Source organism: Triticum aestivum, chromosome 1D (assembly GCF_018294505.1).
Source record: "Triticum aestivum cultivar Chinese Spring chromosome 1D, IWGSC CS RefSeq v2.1, whole genome shotgun sequence".
Classification (NCBI taxonomy): domain Eukaryota; kingdom Viridiplantae; phylum Streptophyta; class Magnoliopsida; order Poales; family Poaceae; genus Triticum; species Triticum aestivum.
The window spans coordinates 426282434-426300836 of NC_057796.1; the positions used below are offsets into that span (position 1 = coordinate 426282434).

Here is an 18403-nt window from a genome sequence, read left to right on the forward strand (position 1 = left end):
CTCCTCCCTGACATGCCGACCATGCGCATGGAGGGAAGGCTAGAGGTTGGGATTAGATCCGATACTTCCTTGGTCTTGGGGTGTATCCGCGAGAAGGTTCTTCGACCATCGAGATAGTTGAAGATAGAGTACAAAGAGGGTAGCTCGTGGTGCCATGTGTCCTTGCTAGTAGGCCTTAGAGTTCTGATCTTGCTGCCAATCTGCTTATCACAAACCAACGAGAGCTATGGTGACGTAATTACGACTAGTTTGCCCACAGTTTTGATGATAGTTTTGACTTTTGAGGCACAAAGTCCCGTGTAATTGGATCGATGATCCCAATGTCTTTATGGTTTGTAACTGCGTTTGCAAATCCATAAAGCTAGACATGGCGACATTCGCTTAGAAAAATCTCGTAATATCCTCATACCTCTATTTTTTAGAGTATTCTCAAATCTCTAGTACTCTTAATCATAACTCTAGTTGAGCACGGGGCGTCGACACGTGGGCTGGGCTGCTGGGGTTGCTGTTAGCCCACCCGAGTTCGAGTCCCGCCTCGGACACGCGGTGCTTGTGGTCTGTGGAGTTTCTCCTATAGAAAATGTCAACGAGGGTTGGTCTCATTTTTCTTTATCATAATAACTCTAGTTTTTTAGGGTATCCTCAAATTTCTAGTGATGTTTAAGTATACGAACATCACACAAATTATTTTACTTTCAATGCCGATTGTACCATGTTTATACGGGGGGACCTTAACCTGCGTTGCTTCCATGTCTTGGCGCTGAATAGAACGACGGCGCTCGAACACAAAAAGAGAACCGCAGGACGGAGAAAACGAAAAAAATACGCCGTTGCCGGGGATCGAACCCGGGTCACCCGCGTGACAGGCGGGAATACTTACCACTATACTACAACGACTTGCTTGTGCTTTGATCGAATGGAAAGCTTAATTAACGGACAATAACTAGTTGCTTCAGGCCTGACCAAGCAGCGAAGCACGTTGCCTTCTATATTCCGCCACATACAAAGTCTCCTTATTCATCACTGCAAAAAAGAAAAGGTCACCTTCCTTTTTTCATGCGTCGCAGAAGCAGTAGCAGCACCGCATTCCACGTGATATGCCGCTTCTCCGTCATGAACGCCCCCACTGGAAGCCATCTTTCTCGCACGCCAGGTCCAGGCTTAGGCTTCTCCATCATGAACTCCCCGACTGGAGACATCTTTCTCGTGCAGTCGTGCGCCAGGGACCCGTGCGTGCTCCACCGCCGTAATAATAACCCTACCCCTGTCCTGAACGCAGGGACCGAGCACCACGACTTGTCGGGGCTATGGACGTCCACGCAGAGCTTTGGCAGGCTCGATCTTGGGACGTGGTGAAGAAGGCTGGGGTTGGCCTAGAGATGCAATGCTCACCGCCACAGTCCAAGCGCATAATGCAGTAAAGCTTCCAAGGTAGAGGGGGCACTTTTCTAGGCATCTGATTAGCTGGTACTTCAACTTGGAGGGATATCGGTGTTTTGGTTCACTTACAAACACCCTTCACCCAATCTGCCCTTTTTTGCGTGTGGGAAATAACTTGTATATTACTTATGTTTTTTTTTAAATGGAGGAGGACCCCCGCCTCTGCATCTGGACGATGCAAGCAGTCATTTTATTAATTATTCATACAAGACCTTATAAAATCATACACCAGTAAGACTAAAGCCACCGTCTAGACAACATCTGTCGCTACTCCTATCCAGTTGATGAAGGGATGCTGATAGTCTAGACATAATACCAAACAGATCTCGCAGCCAAACCTAACATCTAAGACCTGAGGTCCCAACCAGGACGCCTGCCGGGTATGGGGCACCCACCAGTCCGGCGCACTCCTCAACCAGGACACCTGCCGGGTATGAGGCCACCGCAGCCACCTGCCACCACTCCATCTTCAGTACTGTACTGCTGCATCTACCTTGCCCGGTCTAGCTGCCGTCGACGCCACCACGGCGCCAGACAACGCCACCATCCTGCACGTATCCATCCACACGCGCCCGTCGCCGAAACTCCGCAGCGCCATATGCCGCCGGGATCCGTCGTCGGCCTTGCGGCACCGCTCCTCCTCGTCCCCTCCAGCCAGCTCCTGCTCCAAAACGATGCCCTCAGGAGGGAGCACGACATCGAAGGCGCTCTCATCGTCCGATCCAGTAGACCCAGGTCTAGGGTTTCCTCCGGAACATCCAGATCATGTTGATGCAGTTTGCAACGACGATGCCTCAACAGGGGGCGTCGGAGACGCCGTCATCGTCCGCCATGACCGAAGTCGGCGCGATTTTCACCGGAAGTAGCGCCACCACGATCTCGCTGCTGACTGGATCCGAGCACACCCTCGGCATGTAGATGTATGGTGTCATCGAAAAAGCCGGTTGAGGACCTCCGGCCGCCCCACCCCGGCCCCATCACGCGCCGCCGGCCAGCCATAGCCGAACCACAACGGATCTGCCCGGGACGCCAGATCCGCAGCCACCGCCGCCAGCCAACACCCGGCCAGGCAAGCCAACGACTCAACCCACCGGCCATGGGGGAAACGGCCGCCGCCGCACGCCAGGGTCGCCGCCCTGACCGCGTCGGCTGAAGACGAAGGCGCAAACACGAGATCTAGCCAGACGACCTGAATCCCTCGCGCGCGACCCCGGTCAGCCATGCAGAACCTCCTCGCCGCGCTGACGAGAGGTTCACCGCCAGATCCACCGCGCCGGCTTTCACCGCCACGCCGCAAGTGGGCCACGCCGTCCAGGGCAACGCGCCGCCGCGAGGAGAAGAGTGCCCTGCCGCTGCCGTCCTCCGAGGCGTGCTTCGCCCGTCGGCCTCCTCCGGCAGCGGCCAGGCCGCAGGCTGCAGAGGCGAGGGACGGGGCGGTGGCGGCTAGGGTTCGCTCGGGGCGCCCCCCTGGAGAGCGACGTGAGCGCGAGTCCTGGCTTTTTTTTTGGTGACATGTATATTACTCATGTAGCAGAGCTACTCTCAGAATTACAAAGTTCAACAACAAAAAATTGGGCCAGAAGCAAGCCACACAGCCGTTCGGCCACTACTTCTACCATGACTTGACAAAGTATGACTAACAAGATTACTATTCAGTCGAACATGAGCAATACAGGTATTTTGTTGTGCCATGAGCAATTCGATATCATGCACAAAGAAGCCAAAGCTTTGATCTACCCACACCTTCTTTCCTCTGAAGATTAACAGCTTAGGACAGTCAGTCTCAATATGTATTGGGAATTGGCTCCATTGCAAGGCCAGAGACCTAATAGCAAGCTGCGCCGAGTTTTCACGAATTCTAATTTAATTGCGTGGGAGATAAAGAGGAAATATCCTTAAGGTGAGCGTATTTTCGTTACGAAGGCAGACTCACTAGAGGGATCTCCAGAACTATGGAAAATGACAAAAATATGCGACTGAAACACAGAAAAAATTCACTCAAAGACAGGCTCAGAGATACAAGCACATATACACAACTAAAAGATTTATTAACATGCAAATAGGTAAATGCAGCCGTAACCAAACATATATACAAATCGAGCGTCTAGGAAAGGCTGGCTGGGTAGTCATACACCGAAACATGACAGCCGAGCTGAAATCACAGGTATGGGCTACAGTAGTGACTGACTACTCATAAGCTATATGCAGATGTAACCAAATCTACAGATGATCGGATGGTGGCCGTACGTTAATCATGAACACACATTCCACTACTCAGCATGCCTCTTGGCCATCGTCTTCTTGAGGCCTTTTAGGATCTTGGAGAACCAAAGCACATTCATCACGAAGATTATGCAAGGCGCAATAAGTACCAGAAAATAGCCGAAGGTGTTCATCTTCTTAATCTGTCAATGAACAAGTATAACTCAGAATTATGTGTGCGGTAGCTGTGGTGCATAGTGAACTCAGAATGAACCGTCATATACCTGGTCATAATGTACAAACATGTGGTAAAACAAGTACATGAACAGGATTATCCTTGCAACCTGCATGAAGGCATTTGTTTCGAGATTAGGAACCAATTGGTTGTAATAAAAATACATCATATTTGTTTTTTAGACCATACGCATCATAATACTGATTTAGCAAACAGATTTGAGTAAATCTGAGTACTATTAGTGGTCACGTTATGGCTGTAAATTTCATAATTTTATCTCAAGTCCCTAAGGAGTTACAAAGGCCACGTTTGTCCTTACAAACAATCCAATACTTAAATGACCTACCAAAACTTATGTGATGTATGCTACCAATTTGAAACGTGAAATTCAGAAGATCCAATTGATAATTATTCCCTTTGTGGTGTGTAATGGATAATTATTCCCTTTGTGGTGTGCAGCAGCAAATTCCAGTTTCTAGCGTAGGACAAACAGACTTATGTATCAGTAATATATCCTCGAAGCAAGCCACTTGTCAGATTCAAAGTAGTCAACAGTCAACACAACTACACTGATTTGAAGGCTAGGACACATTGTGAATCAGAAAATTGTAGGACTACTGCAGTCAACAATCTTGGATGTGGTTATACAAGTTCAATGTTTTTCTAAACATCCATACGATGTGTCATTTTATAAGTGAATAGTGTCTTGTTCTTACCAGCCAAGTAAGAACCATTGCAAATTAGTGTCGTTTATAAGCAAGATAGTGGCTTGTGCTTACCAGCCAAGTAACAACCATTGCAACTCCGTTAACAAGGTAAGCTTTGGAGTTCTTCATTCCAGCAACATCAAGGAACCTTGATGAGACCAAGGGACATAATATCAGTTTAGGCAGATTGAAGTATGGCAATATATAAACAACAATTGTGAACTTGTTCATATATACAAGTTACCATCTTAGATTGATTCCTGGCGTTGTAGTCTCAGTGATGAGACCCATGTATATGTATACATGTGCTTCCCCAGAAAGCATAGCGTACATTGTAGACATAAGTGACAGCATGTGGTGGATAACCTAAAAGTAACAATAAAGACAGAAAGGCAGTTTAGAAGAGTCGAATGAGAGTAGCCGGCAAAGGTTAGTCAGTTAGAACGTGGAACAGGAGGAGAAGGGGAAGGCATGACAAAAGCATATTTACTTACATACTCCATTCCACCAAGGGCAGGGTAAAGCCAATATATCATGGCAATGTCTGTAATGAAATACCCAATAGAGACCTGGAAAACATGAGATTCAGCTCAGAACGAAGCAATGGAAAGCTAGAGATGTTAAACAAGAAGCTTTTGGTGCATTCTCTCAAGAAAATAAAATGAAGTAATAGCATACACATACCCCTAATGTAAAACTGGAGAGGCTTGAACTTCTCACTGTTACTGGTCCATCCAGCTGGTCAGAAAACATACCCGAGAAGAACACTAGGTATACTGACATAACTGTAATGAATATTGCATGGACAGTGGACATCCCCCTAGAAGATAAAACATCATAAATATTATGTATAACAAAGGAGGGAGTTGGATACTAAGTTGTAAAATTAATCTCACCTGTTGTTCCATTCGATCTTCTGCATATTGTTAAGAGAAGCATAACCTTTGAAGTTAAATGAACTGATAATGCGCGTGAAATCATAGGCCTGAGATAACAAACACAAATAATGTTATGTGATAGTCAAGAAACTTCTACAATGATTGAAGTTCAGGTATGATAAATGCATTTTCGAAGTTCCATTGAGAATTAAGGTTCACAGAGACAACGCATGCTAGAAATCATGTTCATTGCTAGTATCACACTACTCTATTGCAGCAAGCTACTCAAAGAATACCTTCTATACTAAGTTAGCTCAGTAAAAATTCATCTGCGTTAGCTCAACCAATATCCGTTTGCGTTAGCTTAACCATAACATGGTGTGGCTTTAGGCTGTATCGCATTTGACCTTAGCTTATAAAGTCATAATGAATACTGAACTGAGGTCAAACAAATGAAATATATCTACAAATAAATACAAACCTTAATAAGCAATTATGTACTGCTAAGCAAAATTTCTTCGTTCAACTGGTGGCTGGCGCCTGATCTACACTCATCAGTGTAATCATGGTTTGGAAGGGCGAATAAAACCAATACGAGTCAAACTCAAAATTTATTTGTGTTAGCTCAACCAAAAATACGTATGAGTTAGCTCAACCAAAATCCGTTTGAGTTAGCTCAACCAAAATCCGTTTGCGTTAGCTTAACCATAACATGGTGTGGCTTTAGGCTGTATCGCATTTGACCTTAGCTTACAAAGTCATAATGAATACTGAACTGAGGTCAAACAAATGAAATATATCTACAAATAAATACAACCTTAATAAGCAATTATGTACTGCTAAGCAAAATTTCTTTGTTCAACTGGTGGCTGGTGCCTGGTCTACACTCATCAGTGTAATCACGGTTTGGAAGGGTGAATAAAACCAATACGATCAAACTCAAAATTTATTTGTGTTAGCTCAACCAAAGATGCGTTTGAGTTAGCTCAACCAAAATACATTTGAGTTAGCTCAACCAAAATCCGTTTGCGTTAGCTTAACCATAACATGGTGGGGCTCAAAGCCGCATCACATTTGACCTTAGCTTATAAAGTCACAGTGAATACTGAACTGAGGTCAAACAAATAAAGTATATCTGCAAATAAATACAAAACCTTAATAAGCAAATATGTACTGCTAAGCAAATTTTCTTTGCTCAACTGGCGCCTAATCTACACTCATCAGTGTAATCACGGGTTTGGAAAGGGTGAATAAAACCAATACGAATTGACATGTTACAGAAAAAAAAAACTCAAAATATAATGAGAACATTTTCTAATTAATAGATTAAAGTTGAGCGCCCACATGAAACTCAGTAAGTCAAACTACATGAACATGAAAAGAAGTTTAACACATTTTTTGCCCAATCAACATGCTACACAAAAAGGTTATTGCACGGTTACTAGTAGAGTGGTCATAAGACTTAACAGAACAAGGGTGAATGACATTACCAATTTGCACATCAGGATCCCCCCGAGCACAGCAGCGTATGGAGCATACGAGTCTGCGAGCAAGTAGTCCCTGACAAGAACCTCTTTGTACTTGTAGGCTTTAAATGCCATGGCTGGAGCCGCAGGCACATCCATATCCAGATTTCTGGCCACTCAACAGCCTAATGAAGAAAGCAGACAGAGATATTTAAGTAGCAGCAGTTACTAATTGAGAATGTGCATGCATGAAAGCTCACAGGACTAATGAGCATTTCGCGATATCTACAATTATGGTGTCCCGGCCCAATTATCTCCAGCCAGGTACAGCAAACAACCTTCCATCACATGGGTAACGGATCAACGATTTCAGGAGACAAATCGCTATCAGAGAAGACATGTTTTGTTTTGATTCTTCTACAATTAGTACTCAAGAGAAGACGAAAAGTGGAAGTAAACGCCAGCATTTAGCCCTGTCCCATGCAAATGCAACCAACTGTAGTAAAAGTGAAGTTCCGCTGCAATCAGGGGAAAACCAGGCTTGAACTGGTAGAAAGTAGGTACAGTATCCATCCATCCAGGACGGTAACAAGCAGCAGACGCGCTGCCCGTGGACTGTGTGTGAGGTGGCCAAGCCAGCGCGTGCTAGAACTACAACTAATAAAAGATCAGGCGCAGCAGCGTCTCTACCGTCGATCCCACTCCCCCAACATACCAGAGGTTCAAAAAAAAAAAGAGGTTTAACCGAGCTCCCCAAATCCCCCGCGGGAAACCGCCGCCAGGACCGGGTCTGCCCTCTTTCAATCTCCACAGATTAGTCGGAATCCAAGCTTCCAGTTCCAGTCCTCCAAGCACGCGAGCAGAGCAAGCTGAAGCGCAGAAGGAGCGGGGCAGGGGGGAGGGAGGGGGAGCTCACCTGACCGACCTGAGCGTGGCGAGGCGAGGTTGCGGGGAGCGGAGGAGCTTGTGGTCGCCGCGGGGCCTGGTTGGGGTTGGGGTTGGGCTGGAGGGGAAGCGAGCGCGGCGGATTCCTTGTCTCCTCCTCTGGTGGTAGTCCTCTTGGCAAAGCTTTGCTTGTGTCCCAGTTCTTGCTTGGCTATTGGAGGGGAAGGGTGGGGTGGGAGCGAGGAGAAAGCGCTGGACTGGATGGAAGGAATCCGCAGACGAGACGATGCCCACGGGCCACGGCAAGAGAGAAAATTCCGGGAGAAGGATTTCGCTCCACGGCAGGAGCATTATTGCGACGCGGCCGGAGCAATAAATAATGCAAAGTGCTGTCGCGGCCGGAGAAATAAGTTAATTAAATAAATACGAGTATATAAACAAATAAATAAAGTACGATGCTAGTTTTCTTTTCGAGAAACTAGTAGTACACGGCGATCGGAACGGGTCGCGAAGCCTCGCTCGCTCGTTCGTGCGCGTCCCCGGCCGCGACACGTGGCATCACTTCGTTCCGCCGGTGCAAATAAACAAGTTCATGAATGGTTTTCATTAAATTAGTTTTTTTCTAACACGGTATACCTTTTTTTAGAAAACATCCGACCTATGCGTCTTCGATCATTACGACAAACACCAGAAATAATAAAAATTACATCCATATCCCTTGATTACCTAGTGACGACTACAAGTACTGAAGCATTGCCCCTCCCTTGCCGGAGCCGGGCAAAACTTGTGGCAGTAGACAGTCGGTAAGTCGTCGTGCTAAGACCACATAGGACCAGCGTAGTAGAACAGCAGCCGCCGTCGATATATAGTACTCCCTCCGTTCCATAATGTAGTGCCTATAGATTTTTGCGAAAGTCAAACATTACAAACTTTGACCATATTTATAGAGAAATGTAGGTACATCTAGAATACCAAATGCACATCATTGGATACATCATGAGTTATATTTTCAGAATGTACATGTTTGATATTGTAGATGTAGACTGTTTTCTCTATACACTTGGTTAAAGTTGGCAAAGTTTGACTTCCACAAAAATCTATAGGCACTACATTATGGAATGGAGGGAGTAGCGTAGATCGGAAGGATCCAACCTGAAAACACATGAACATAGACGAACTACGACTAGATCCAAGCAAATCCACCAATTACAGATCCGCCGAAGGCACACCTCCACGCGCTCACCGATGATGCTAGACACACCATCGAAACAGGGGCTAGGTGGGGAGAATCTTATTCCATCTTCAGGGAGCCGCCGCCGTCTCGTCTTTCTGAGCAGGACACAAACTCTAACAAAACGCGAAGATATAAATAAAAAGAAAGCCCTCTGGCCGACGAAGGCCGAGATCCACCGCGCCGCCATGGCCCTAAGGCCATCGAAGATGAGGCAGACCGACGGCGGTGCCGGCGGGAGGCAGGGGAACCCTAGACTTTTCTTGGGGGAGGCAGGCCGATTGTGTTGGAACCAGAGCAGGAAACGGAAGGGTCCCTAACATGGTGTACTTACAAACATAGATGCCCACATACCCTATTACCACATTCAAAGCCGACACAACATCTTGAAATTGATGAAGTTGCCACAGGTGCTTTGTAGTCTAAAAAAATTAAAATAAACATCACCTAGAAGATTGTGTTAGAACCAGAGCAGGAAACGGAAGGGTCCCCAAGTCTGAATAAACATCACCTAGAAGATTAAAATAAACCCAAAAAATACAAGCATTATTGTCAAGTTTAGAAAAAGATTTTATAAGTCATATGTGCATCTAAAAGGGCTGCAAAAGAAAAAGTAGACACAAAATCAATAATTCAATTCGGTGTCTGGACTCATCTACACATGATAAACAGTGAAAATACAAAAAAATGCAGAAAAAGTCAAAAGAAATCTTTTGTATGTGTGTGGCGTAAGATGCTCAAGCATGATGTTTGTGAAAATTTTAGGGTGTTTGGGCACTCGAGGAGCTCATGGCAAAAAAGACAAATTCCATGTGTCTTTTTTGTCATGAGCTCTTTGGATATCCAAGCTTCAGACATTACGCACATGAACATCTTGTATCGTAAAATAATCAATTTCTTTTGCTATTTAAAACGCTTTTAATGGTCACACCCGGGCTCATCTGAGCCAGTAGTACTTGCAAAAGTTGAGTTACGAAAATGTGATCTTGTTTCTCTGAATGACGCGGCCAGGACAGCGGACAGATATCTTTGGTCACCAGCATCTGCAAAAATGTGCATGATTTGATTGACTAGCTGCTTTGGGGGCATTACCGGTGAACATCACGCCGATTGGATGTACTATGGTGCTGATTTTATTTCGTGATGCCCGCTGTTCATCGGTTGCTTTCTCCCTGCTTGGAACGGACGGGTTGCATACCAGATGCTACACTGAGGAATAAGTATTTTTTGTGTCACAAACTTCTCAGGAATCTTGCAGATAAAGTGATAGGTGCGTCGACTAAAGTTGCAGAAGATCCTAGACACAAAATATAGTACACTACAACATGTGTACTTGGAAAAGTTGCACTGCAAAAATGTGGGTTTTCATTTCCTGAATGATGCAGCCACGAGACATATTCGTCATCTGCATGCGCAGAGATGTGCAAGAGTTGATTGGAGTTGCTGACAAATGCTCGTCGGCTGGTTTCTTCCTGTTGGATTGAGGAGGATAATTTCAGGCACCGAGGCACAAACATTTTCAGAAACTGAACCTGTGGATAGACAAGGAGTTCATCTCCAAGTCAGTCGTCAAAATGAAGGCTCAGCTCATCGGCTCCCGCACGGAAATAACATCCCCCGTATAAACCGCATATGTTTTCATGTACTTTGCACCAGTTTGTGTCAAACAAATACCTGGTACATGCTTGCAACACAGGAATTTCACAAGATTTTCTATGCAAGACAATACAACCTGTCACATGCTGAGATAGAATCTGAATTTAAGCAAAACTGAACGGAAGCACCAACTGATCATAGGTGCTACGTAGTAAATTCAATATATATCTGCAACTACATTATGGTTGTTGATCTAAGAGCATTTGATCTTTCCAGGCCATCATTGTTCTTCGTCCACGTGCTCTCTTCCAAGGAAGAGATTTCCCAGCGCCCTCCTACAAGAGGGAACCGTGCCCTCATCTTCTGGGCGATCCTGCCAATGCGACCCTTCAGCTGTGCAAATGATGATATAGATATCCCCTCGAGCGCCGACCGCTCGGCTCCAATTCCGAAAAGAAGATCGGCGAGCTCCATCTCAGCATCCGTTCCGGCAAAGCCACTTATTCTTATCTTTCGAAGAGAGCCTAGTCGCAATTGGTATTTGTGTGCTTTACGCGGATCATATTCGCGGTCTTGACATGGCTTTGCAGCTTTAGTTTCAGCATCATCTTCCTGACAGTTCAGTTGGGAGTGAAACATAAATGATATGGGTTAAAAATCAAAATGACAGAAAGAATTCCAAAGACACATGCAGATGCAATTACGTTTTATCACAATTCCAAATATCACCATATAAAGTTTCAACTTCAATTTCAGTTTACAATGCTATATGTGGAAAGGAGAATCTTGATCGGTCATATATAAACCAACAATATCTAAGCAGTTTTAAAGTATGTTCAAATCACAAGCTCTATATGTTGCTAGGAGCCTAGGACTACATGTTATTTCTAGTATTTCTTCAGTTAGGTTTACGTCAAATATGTGTTCACCAGACTAATGCCCAACAGATAGAAATGCACATTCATCCAAGCACATCCAATGACAAATAAAGTTAGCTAACTCTTACAAATATTCAACCAGATAATTAGTTACCCAATATTTGTTGCTCACAATAAACTTGCATGTGTCATACTGTACCACCATCTGAGTTTGAAGCTGACATTTTATAAAGAATACTATATCATCGCTATGAACTACCTGTTTTGATATAGAATTCTATATAACTGACCATGCCTAATGAGTAATAAATAGACTAACATGGTCAGTTTATGAATAAAAGTCATTAAGCATTGAGAAATCTCAGGTGCATACTTACCGGAAACACAAGATAACGCGGATCCTGCCTTGTAAACTGGTGCAGCGTCGATAGGTCGATGTGAAGCAGAGTTAGGTTCGGGCATCGCCTAAGGAAGCAGAAGACAATTTCACCAATTGGAGAGCGAAGCATTCGGAGAATCGCGACGATCGTCAGGGAGAGTGTCCTGATGTTGGGAAGGTGTGGCATGCGTTCCATGAAATCCTGCACAGGCAAAAACAAAAAACATGAAAACACATGTGCATTTGTGATGATTTATATAGTTTGCAATCTGCAGAGCTAGCTACTAAGCTTGAATTTGTGTTCCTACCTGTTTTGATACCATGGATGGAACCCATCCATCATAGATGTCGACACAAAGATCTAGCCGGTCAGCTCCACAGCATGTCTCGAGCAACTGCATGACACCCGGCAAACAGTAGTCAGCCCACGATATGCTGGGCCAGTTGACAATGATGCCGGACAGTCGGCGTACACATTGCGCGTCGGGTAGGAAGTTGAGCTGCTTCGGGAACCAGCCGGTCCAGCTGATCACCTCCAGCCCCGGCGCGAAGACCTTGAACACGATGTCGGCGCGGAGCACAGCCAGACTCTCGAAGCAGTGTCTCACGATCAGCAGCCGGAGTTTGGCAGCCACTACCTGCAGCACCGTTAGTTGGTGGATGCTGTCGACCTCCAGCTCGAGCATGTCCATATCGAGCATCAGTGGCCAGAGTCTCGGCTCCGCGGCCACATTGCAAACTTTGCGAAGGCGCAGCTTCCTCAGCTGGGGGAAGCATGACGACAAGAACTCGCCAAGCCTGTCTGGCTGCACCTGCAGACGCACGCTCGAGAGGCTCAGCTCTGTCATCCGCCGGAAAGGGGCAGGTTCGGCAGGCTCCGGGAGGACGAGCACGCCTTTGGAGAGGACGTCGCCGCTCAAGTCCAGGGCCATGGCCGTGGCTCGCAGGCTGCGTGGCAGAACCAGCTGATCCAGCGGAGGGGTGTGCCGGTCCACCTGGACGCGGATAGATCCGACGACGTGCTCCATGGCGCCGCGGAGCCAAGCGGCCGTGGCGGGGCCGAGACTGGACCGGCGACCGATGGTCACGGCGAGGGACGGGATGTCGGGCTGGCCGTACCGCGCGAGCGCCGCGCCGGCGAAGTCGAGGAACCGGTCCGGGTGCTGCTTATCGGAGATGTTGAGGACGGGGGCGTGGGCCCAGGCGCCCCGCCACCGCCTGGAGAGCGCGGACAGGCGCACAGCCTCCCAGACGGGCATGAAGGAGAGGATGTGCCCGAGCAGGTCGTCCGTGAGGCCGCTTATCCGGTCGATGCCGCCGGGAAGTCGCGGGTCCCCGGCCATGGCGCGTCTCTTGCTGGATCGGCTTTGTTCCGCTATGGAGAGCTCCACCAGTTTCGTCTGGGCGAACGCGGATTATATGTTGAGGTGGTCAGATGGTATTCCTCAGGGATGTATTTACGAGGAGGAGCGACGGCGGCCGCCGCGCGTGAAGTGGAGCGGCGACGTCGGCGGATAAGTGCGGCGGGCGATCTCCGGGCGCGGCGCTAGGACTTTGGTTCGCCGGATTTGGGGGACGTCCGGATGCGCATCGATCTTTTTTTGTTTAGCGAATTTCACAGAACCACAAATTTACCGAAACCTATGTAAAAAAAAACTCAAAATACAATATGAACGGAACTAGCTGGAATGCATTACTGGTTAAAACAAAAGCCTGCTCGTCAAGCTCCTTCACCGACTGCACCAGCCCATGCAATCCGCTTGGGCCACTTGGTTTTGGAGGGAATTTGCCGGAGCTGACGACAAGAATGCCCTCCTGACCCGTCGCCCAGCTGCTCCCGCTCTTCCGTGACCTGACCAAGGTGCGGCTTGGTGATGGCCGGAAGACTGCCTTCTGGCTCGACGATTGGGGGCTGGGCGGCGCCCTTGCGACGCGTCTGCCTGCCTTGTTCTCTCATTCCATCCAGCCGCTTGCCACCGTCCAGGAGGTCGTTGATGGTGGACTGCGGCCTAACCTCGCTCCAAGGCTATCCTCCGTGGCCTCGAGTGAGATGGAGCTCCTACTTGCCGAAATCCCGTCGCTCCATCATGACGAGGATGCTCGTGTTTTGCGAGACTGCGTCGACAAGAAGGCTCTCACTTCCTCCATTTACAAGCTGCTGACCTTTGCTGGGACTCGGTGCCCGGTCCAAGCCCAATTCTGGAGTGCCAAGGCGCCACACAAGGTGCGCCTATTTGGCTGGCTAGTTGCCAAGGATCGAGTGCACTCCAAAGCGAATCTCCTCAAAAAGCATATGCGGTCCGAGGATGTCTGCGAGCTGTGCCACAAAGAGTCAGAAACCACCAACCATCTTCTCTTCGACTGTTGCAGGGTCGCTGCACTCTGGCCAGCTCTCGGCGTCTCCCAACCGCTGTGCTGCAGATCGATCTGGGATGCAAAACCTGCCTCCCCCACCGCCGACGGCTGCTGGTCGACGGTGCTTCTTCTGCTCCTTTGGAGGATCTGGAACCACCGGCACTAAGTGGTCTTCCAAGGCATGCGCCCCTCCATGACCCGCCTCGTCAAGGCTGCGGCTGCAGACCTCTCCGACTGGGCGTTTCGCCTCAAGCCAATCGACAGAAGCTCGCTCCTGGACTGGAGACCAATCCTCCTAGCTATCTCTGTATAGTTTTTCTTGAGGCTGTAGTTCTCAGCTCTCCATTTTGGGTGTGAAAGACCCGTTAAAAACCCTCCCTGTACTCGCTTTTCCCGTGTACTGACGCAGCTTGCTGCTTGAGAAATGATAGTTCAGGTGGGGCGCCTTGCCCCCCCGTTGATTCCTCAAAAAAAAAAATAATCACTGGTTAACATGAACACAAATCCACCATTAATGGATGAATTTGCTTCATGTTCTTCTTACAATGATGCATTACTACATCTTTAAATTCAACATCATGCACATATTGATATTTGATATTCTTCAACCCAAATAATGCAAGAAACTACAGCGTGTAGGTTTTGAATTCTTACCGATTTTTGGTGGGTCTCCGATCAACGTGGTAGCGACAGCTGTTTTTCTACCTTGCTCATTCGCTACAATTTTTACCTCTCGCTAGACATCCGATTTTCTGGCTTGCGTGTTGGTTCACCGCTTTGTCTCTCCACTGTTTGCTCGTCTAGAAAAATCTTCCTCAGGCCCACCTCTCTCTTTAATCTAGAAAAATCACCCCAGGCCCGCACGTGTTCCTTCCTCGTGCACCGCCATCGCCGGCCCCATCCCCCCTTCCCCTGCTACGACACCTCCGTCAACGCCTCCATGAGTCCAGCTGCCACACCATGAAGAATTATCTCCTCCCCTTTTGTGCCTCTCTCCCTGTTCCTCCACTCATTTTCCTCCCTCGGATCGATCGTGGCCTGGAGGAAGGGTTCCAGCAATGCCAAACAACCACGGACGCGTGCTCCAGAGAGTCACCTCCGGGCTTAGTGTCAGGACCGTGAAAGTGCAACTAATCACCGGGTGGTTTTGCTAATTCATAACAACATATACATCATTGAACTAATACATATTCAAAGAATATCTCAGAAAAGTTCATTTAGGTATGGCAATGAGATGTGAATGTGGAGCCCTCAAATGCAAAGAACAAAACATTGGCAAAAGCTCCAAGACTCTACATTTTTTCTTTATTTTTGTTTTTATTGATTTTTTTTGTTTCTTTCTTTAGTTTTCTTTATTCCTTCTTTTTTATTTTTTTTTCCAGCACATTTCTACATTTATTTATAACCCGGCAATCTTGGCGATCATAAATCGGCCAGATCTACATCTTTAAGCTGGCTGAATATCAGTTGAATATTTCAAGACCAATATTTTTGTCAAATCAGAGCATTGAAGGCCGACTCAAATGGATTATTTCTTATAACATTTCTTTACAAGAGCCAATGTCAGCAAACGGATTATGAAGCTGGCCTATTGACCCGGATATTCCAGGAGAAAATGTCAAGGACTGAGGGATGATCAGGTGCCGGCTTACAAGAATATTTAACCCGGAGCACAACCTGTCAAATTTGTTCTTGAGTTATTTTGCAGGATCAGTTCAACATGGATAAATCCAAATTAAACTGGGGGCTAATGTCGGGGATATACCCCGGGGTATGACCCGGCCAGACTTGGCGACTCACCAGAGACCTGGCTAGAGCTTGGCGACTCACTGGTGATCCGCCCGAACATGGCAATTCACAGGTAACCCGCCTGGACATTGTGACTCACTGGAGACCCGGCGGGCGGATCAGACGGACGACAAGGCCCAAGGCCCAGCAGGCTAGCTTATACTCTGGTGGGCCGGCTTAAGGAGAAAGGGATGACGAATATTTGCTTTACGAGGACGCAAGACCCGGACTTGTATTCAACTTGTAAGAAAAGATAGACTAGTCCTAGTCCTACTAGGACTCCGCATGTAACCCGCCCCTCTAACTTATATAAGGAGGGGCAGGGCACCCCAAAGAGGGACAAGCAACAATCAATAATCTCTAGGGCTAGACACAATTAGAGGAGAGCCAGTTTACGACGACTCCCTCATGAGCGTAATGAGATCTAGCCTCAAACAGCATGTAGGGTTATTACCGGATGATGTTTCCCGGGGCCCGAAGCTGTCTAAAAATCCTTGTCTTGCGTTGCGTTTCTCGATTCCGCCCAACCCCTCTCAAGCTACCACATAGATGCGCTGGCCTCGCGACTAAGTCCTGACACTAAGGGCATCTGCCGTGACTATTCCACGACAGTTGGCGCCCACCGTGGGGCTCGCGCACGGTGGTGTTGAGTTCTTGGAGGGATTTTTCTTAGGGTTTCGAGAAGTTCGTAAGTTTCCGGATGAGGAGAAGCCGGTTTGGAAATTCATCAGTTCAACGGGTCTTTGTTACGGACGCACGAGTCAAGCATGCATACTAATGCAGCCAAGCAATGTACACACGTACGTCCTCCAAGGCAAGTTAAATCAAAAGGGAGGAAAAAAGCACATCCGATGGAAATTTTGTCGCTGTCGCGTGAACAAGCATACGGTCAATGTTGTTCTACACGATCCAGATTTGGACTCCGTCTCCAACTCTGCAGCCGAGTCGCCGTCCGTCGCACTGGCGGCTGTCCGAGTCGCCGCCGTGACCCGCCCTGTCACGGGTTTTCTCATCAGGCTCGTCGCGTCAAGCCGACCACCTCGCGCCGCTCCCGCAGCTTTGCGGCAAATTGCCGTCACCATTCGGTTTTGTGCCTGATTGAAGTCGCCACCGGCTGCTGAGCCGTCCGGCCTTGACCCGCCAGCCGACGGGTCGCGTCCGTCGCCTCACTTTTTCAGGCAGCCACCACGCGACCTCGCCTCTAGGCCACCTGCACCGTGAGTCAAGCCGCCGCCCATGCATGTGGCGATTTGAACCTGACGCAACAATTCCAAGCAAGGAAGTGGAGGGCAACATCACCTGGACCAAGTACCAAATTAAAATTAGGCGCCCACGTGACCAAGTACCATTAATTAATCTACACGAGTTCCAAAGCTCAATGGATTGAGCTCCCTCACATGCTGTGTGTCACCATATGAACATCAAAGGCATTCAGTAGTCACGTACTAGCACTAGTACGGATGATTTCGTACGGACAGTGCTAGTACTCACCGTAATTCAGGATCAGTGTCCGCGTTCATCCGACGAAAATATCAGGTGCTATTCTTTCTGTCTATTTTTAAGTATATATCATTTATCCGAGAACAATTACTCTTGCCCATAATATATTTTATGCAGGACAATTGTTCATTATAAAAGTGGTTTCATGCCACGGATACAGAGCGTGCGCAAGTCGCCGCCCTTGCAGCCCGGTCTACATCCACTCGCTCGTCCGCGCGGCTTACTGTGCCTGCGATTCCTGGCCTCGCCGCACCGGCTTACGACACCGCTGCTGGCTCTCCCGTCCACGCCAGTTTGTGAGGCCACGGCTGAATTACCTGCCGGCTCCCACGGCCGATTCACCCGCGTCTGTGCCGCGTTTGAGTCTATGGAGGCCATCTTGAGCCGTCAGGGCCATTCTAAGCCGCCGTTGAGTCGCCTCTGCTGTGTTGATCCGCTGGGGCCGCGTTGAGCCGCCGCCCGGTGGAGTTTTTTCTGCTACAATCAGGTCATATCTATCTAAGGATTATTTTATTAGCGCATATATTGTTTTTCCAAGAACAAATTATTCTGGTCCGCAATATATTTTATGCAGGACAATGATTCATTATCAAGGTGGTGCCATGCTATGCCTATGGAGTGTGTGGTAGCATCATCATGCACTGGCATCTGCGCCCGTTTGCTGTTAAACGGGTGTGCGCAAGCCGCCGCCCGTGTAGCTCGATCTACATTAACTCGCTGGAACCACGCCCATGATTGGCTCGGCGTCCGCGCGGCTTACCGCTCCTGCGATTGACTCGCCCTTCCGCGCCGGTTTACAACGCCGCGGCCGGCTCATCTGTTTGCTCCAGCGGTTGACTTGGCCGTGATTGATTTCAGCTTCA

General features: G+C 47.9%; 2 protein-coding genes and 1 non-coding gene across 4 annotated transcripts; all 3 read right to left on the reverse strand.

Moving 5' to 3' along the window:
- Window positions 1–825: 825 nt before the first annotated feature.
- On the reverse strand, window positions 826–897 carry TRNAD-GUC (transfer RNA aspartic acid (anticodon GUC)). The gene has a single exon. It is a non-coding gene; the product is annotated as a tRNA-Asp (tRNA).
- Window positions 898–3469: 2572 nt separating this feature from the next.
- On the reverse strand, window positions 3470–8142 carry LOC123182605 (TLC domain-containing protein 4). 2 transcript variants are annotated; one of them, XM_044595239.1, is made up of 9 exons: window positions 7845–8142; window positions 6953–7113; window positions 5481–5569; window positions 5269–5404; window positions 5079–5153; window positions 4829–4950; window positions 4657–4732; window positions 3927–3986; window positions 3470–3845 (listed from the first exon to the last, which is right to left on the reverse strand). In XM_044595239.1, the coding sequence occupies exons 2-9, from the start codon at window positions 7085–7087 to the stop codon at window positions 3711–3713; spliced, it is 828 nt and encodes a 275-aa protein (XP_044451174.1). In that variant the 5' UTR covers window positions 7088–7113; window positions 7845–8142; the 3' UTR covers window positions 3470–3710. The 2 variants fall into 2 exon arrangements, with proteins under 2 accessions (XP_044451174.1, XP_044451173.1); XM_044595238.1 differs by having other exon boundaries at window positions 7854–8139.
- A 2522-nt stretch (window positions 8143–10664) lies between these two features.
- On the reverse strand, window positions 10665–13554 carry LOC123172747 (putative F-box/FBD/LRR-repeat protein At4g03220). The gene is made up of 3 exons (XM_044589679.1): window positions 12206–13554; window positions 11896–12099; window positions 10665–11252 (listed from the first exon to the last, which is right to left on the reverse strand). The coding sequence occupies exons 1-3, from the start codon at window positions 13238–13240 to the stop codon at window positions 10875–10877; spliced, it is 1617 nt and encodes a 538-aa protein (XP_044445614.1). The 5' UTR covers window positions 13241–13554; the 3' UTR covers window positions 10665–10874.
- Between the last annotated feature and the right edge of the window lie 4849 nt (window positions 13555–18403).